At 34.1% G+C, this 2,332-nt stretch overlaps 1 protein-coding gene across 1 annotated transcript; it reads left to right on the top strand. All coding sequences in view use genetic code 12, as the record gives it.

Annotated features, from left to right (window-relative positions):
* Positions 1-828: 828 nt before the first annotated feature.
* On the top strand, positions 829-2,214 carry KGF56_000332 (6-phosphofructo-2-kinase; the record flags this gene model as incomplete). The annotated part of the gene is made up of 1 exon (XM_049324622.1): positions 829-2,214. One exon carries the CDS (start codon positions 829-831, stop codon positions 2,212-2,214), a length of 1,386 nt encoding a protein of 461 aa, XP_049182472.1.
* Positions 2,215-2,332: the final 118 nt, after the last annotated feature.

The raw sequence follows: 2,332 nt of genomic DNA, 5'->3' as shown, positions 1-2,332 counted from the left end.
TCAGACCGCTATTATTGTTCAGACCGCTATTGTTGTTCACATACGGGTTTGATTTGCCTTTAATTTTATCAGTGTCTTTGGATTTACCAATGCTCATTTAGGACAAACGGGAATTTACGAAGTCTTTTTTTTTTTTTTTTTTTTTTTTTTTTTTCCGGATAAATTATATGACTTAGTTTTTTTTTTTTCTATTATGTAATACCCAATTGAGGAAAAACTTTTTTCTATACTATACTACAGTATTTACAAACCACTGGATGCAAAATCTAACCTTTTCTGACTAATAAACTTGGCGGATTGCTTAACTGGTTGACTGATTGATTGACTTAGCCGACTAAGTAGTCCGGCTGACCGACTGACTTGACTACCAACGAACAAATATTTGAGTTCTTATTTTCAGATCTGCATATTGATGGGGCGTAATTCATGAATACCAAACACCACCAATTTTTGACTTCTTATCAGTCACCATTGTTCCGATGCCGGTTGTCCATTTGGCCTAATGTATGCAAATAGGAAAATAGCAAATAACAAATGGCAAATCTCAAATCGACTATTGTAAGGTCAAAAATAAAAATAAAAATAAAAATAGAAAAAGAAAAAGAAAAAGAAAAAGAAAAATAAAAAAGAAAAGCAAAAGCAAAAGCTTACATTCTTTCTCATTTCTTACTCCTTTCAGTTTAGGTATTTAGATATTTATTTCTTTATAATGGAATGGATATAAATACTTTTGTAGATGAATAATTTTTTTTTCTTCCTTGTTTGATTGTTTCTTAGTGTAAAAGACGTCATTCAATACTAGGGTTAAGTGTTTCAGACTTTTTAAGTATGTCACATACAAGCGACAACGCAACAAGTAATAAAAGAGCAATATTTGACCTATTTGATAACAATTCCATTACCACTAATTCTACTACTACCACCACCATCGCCACCACTACTTATAACAATCAAGAAACTACTATAACTAATAGGTATCCACTAGATATGGGAAGCGTAGAAAGTAAAGATTTATTAGTGAAACTTCGAGATGACAACGAGTTATCAGATAATGATATATTCACAACCAACTCGTCATCGTCAATTAGCTCGCTATTTGATTTACCATCATCGCTATACTCGAGACAACAACTATATACAACTACAGTAACTCCTATTTTATCGAGAAATGATTCGATGAAATTTAAACACATGACTCCTGCATTGCAACTCCTAACGTCGCCCGATGAGTTTACTTCTAAACTAGACTCGAAGTTAAAGCAGCAGCAGCAGAAACAACAACAGCAGCAGCAGCAACAGTGGCAACAGTGGCAACAGCGGCAACAACAAGCAGAACTAGCTAAATCTAAATCCATACCAACTCAACATTTTCATCGCCATTGTCATGCTACAAAATTAGTAGTGTTGTTAGTGGGACTACCAGCAAGTGGCAAATCAACCATTTGTAACCAATTCAAAAACTACATTGGCGAAACAACATCATACCGCAGTGAGATATACAACGCCGGCGATGTACGAAGGAGGAAATCGTTTGGTGTTTTTAATGACTCAACTTTTTTCGATCCGAAAAATAACCAAGCAAGACAGGATCGGGAATTATACGCTACCATCACATTAAACCATCTCATTTCAGATATGACTAATGACATTGTTGATATCGGTTTCCTAGATGCAACAAACACTACTCAGGAAAGAAGAAATCGGATGCTAGAATCAGTACACTCGGCACAAACAGGCTATAAGCTCCGTACAATGATTCTTGATGTCCAGTGCACAGACACAAATTTGATCAATTATAATATAGTCAAGGGTAAAGTGAATAACCAAGATTATCAAAACAAGAGCAACCAATTAGCAATACTGGATTTTAAGAGAAGATTAAATCATTACAAGACAGTTTACGAGCCTGTCACATGGCAAGAATTGGATGATTATGAACAGAGAGATATGATTCAAATTTATGTCAAGTGCATTAATGCAGGTGAACTGTTTGAAGTTAACAAGACTAAATTTGTAGAGGAAGAATTGGAACGTGAGGAGGAAATGAGTGAAGCTGAGAAGAGTGAAGAAGATTTGGATAAATGGTACATTGATATTATTGACGAGTTTAGAAGCAAATATAATGATTTGGAGGGGAAAAAGTATCACGAGAATGTAGAAAGATGGGTAAACAGCGAAGAGCATATGATTAAGGAAGATGAAAGGGAAGAGTAACATGAAGGAAGAATGTACACATTGGCTTAGGTTTGGTATTTGTAATAGTTTATAGTGTTTTTTTCTTTTTTTTTTTACTTTTTTTTTTTTTTTTTTTTTATAGTTCAGAGCTTGACTT

This window comes from Candida oxycetoniae (assembly GCF_023343755.2).
Source record: "Candida oxycetoniae strain CBS 10844 chromosome Unknown scaffold9, whole genome shotgun sequence".
NCBI classification, from domain to species: Eukaryota; Fungi; Ascomycota; class Pichiomycetes; order Serinales; family Debaryomycetaceae; genus Lodderomyces; species Lodderomyces oxycetoniae.
Note: the sequence above shows the minus strand (reverse complement) of the source record. Positions and strands in the feature narration are given on the sequence as shown.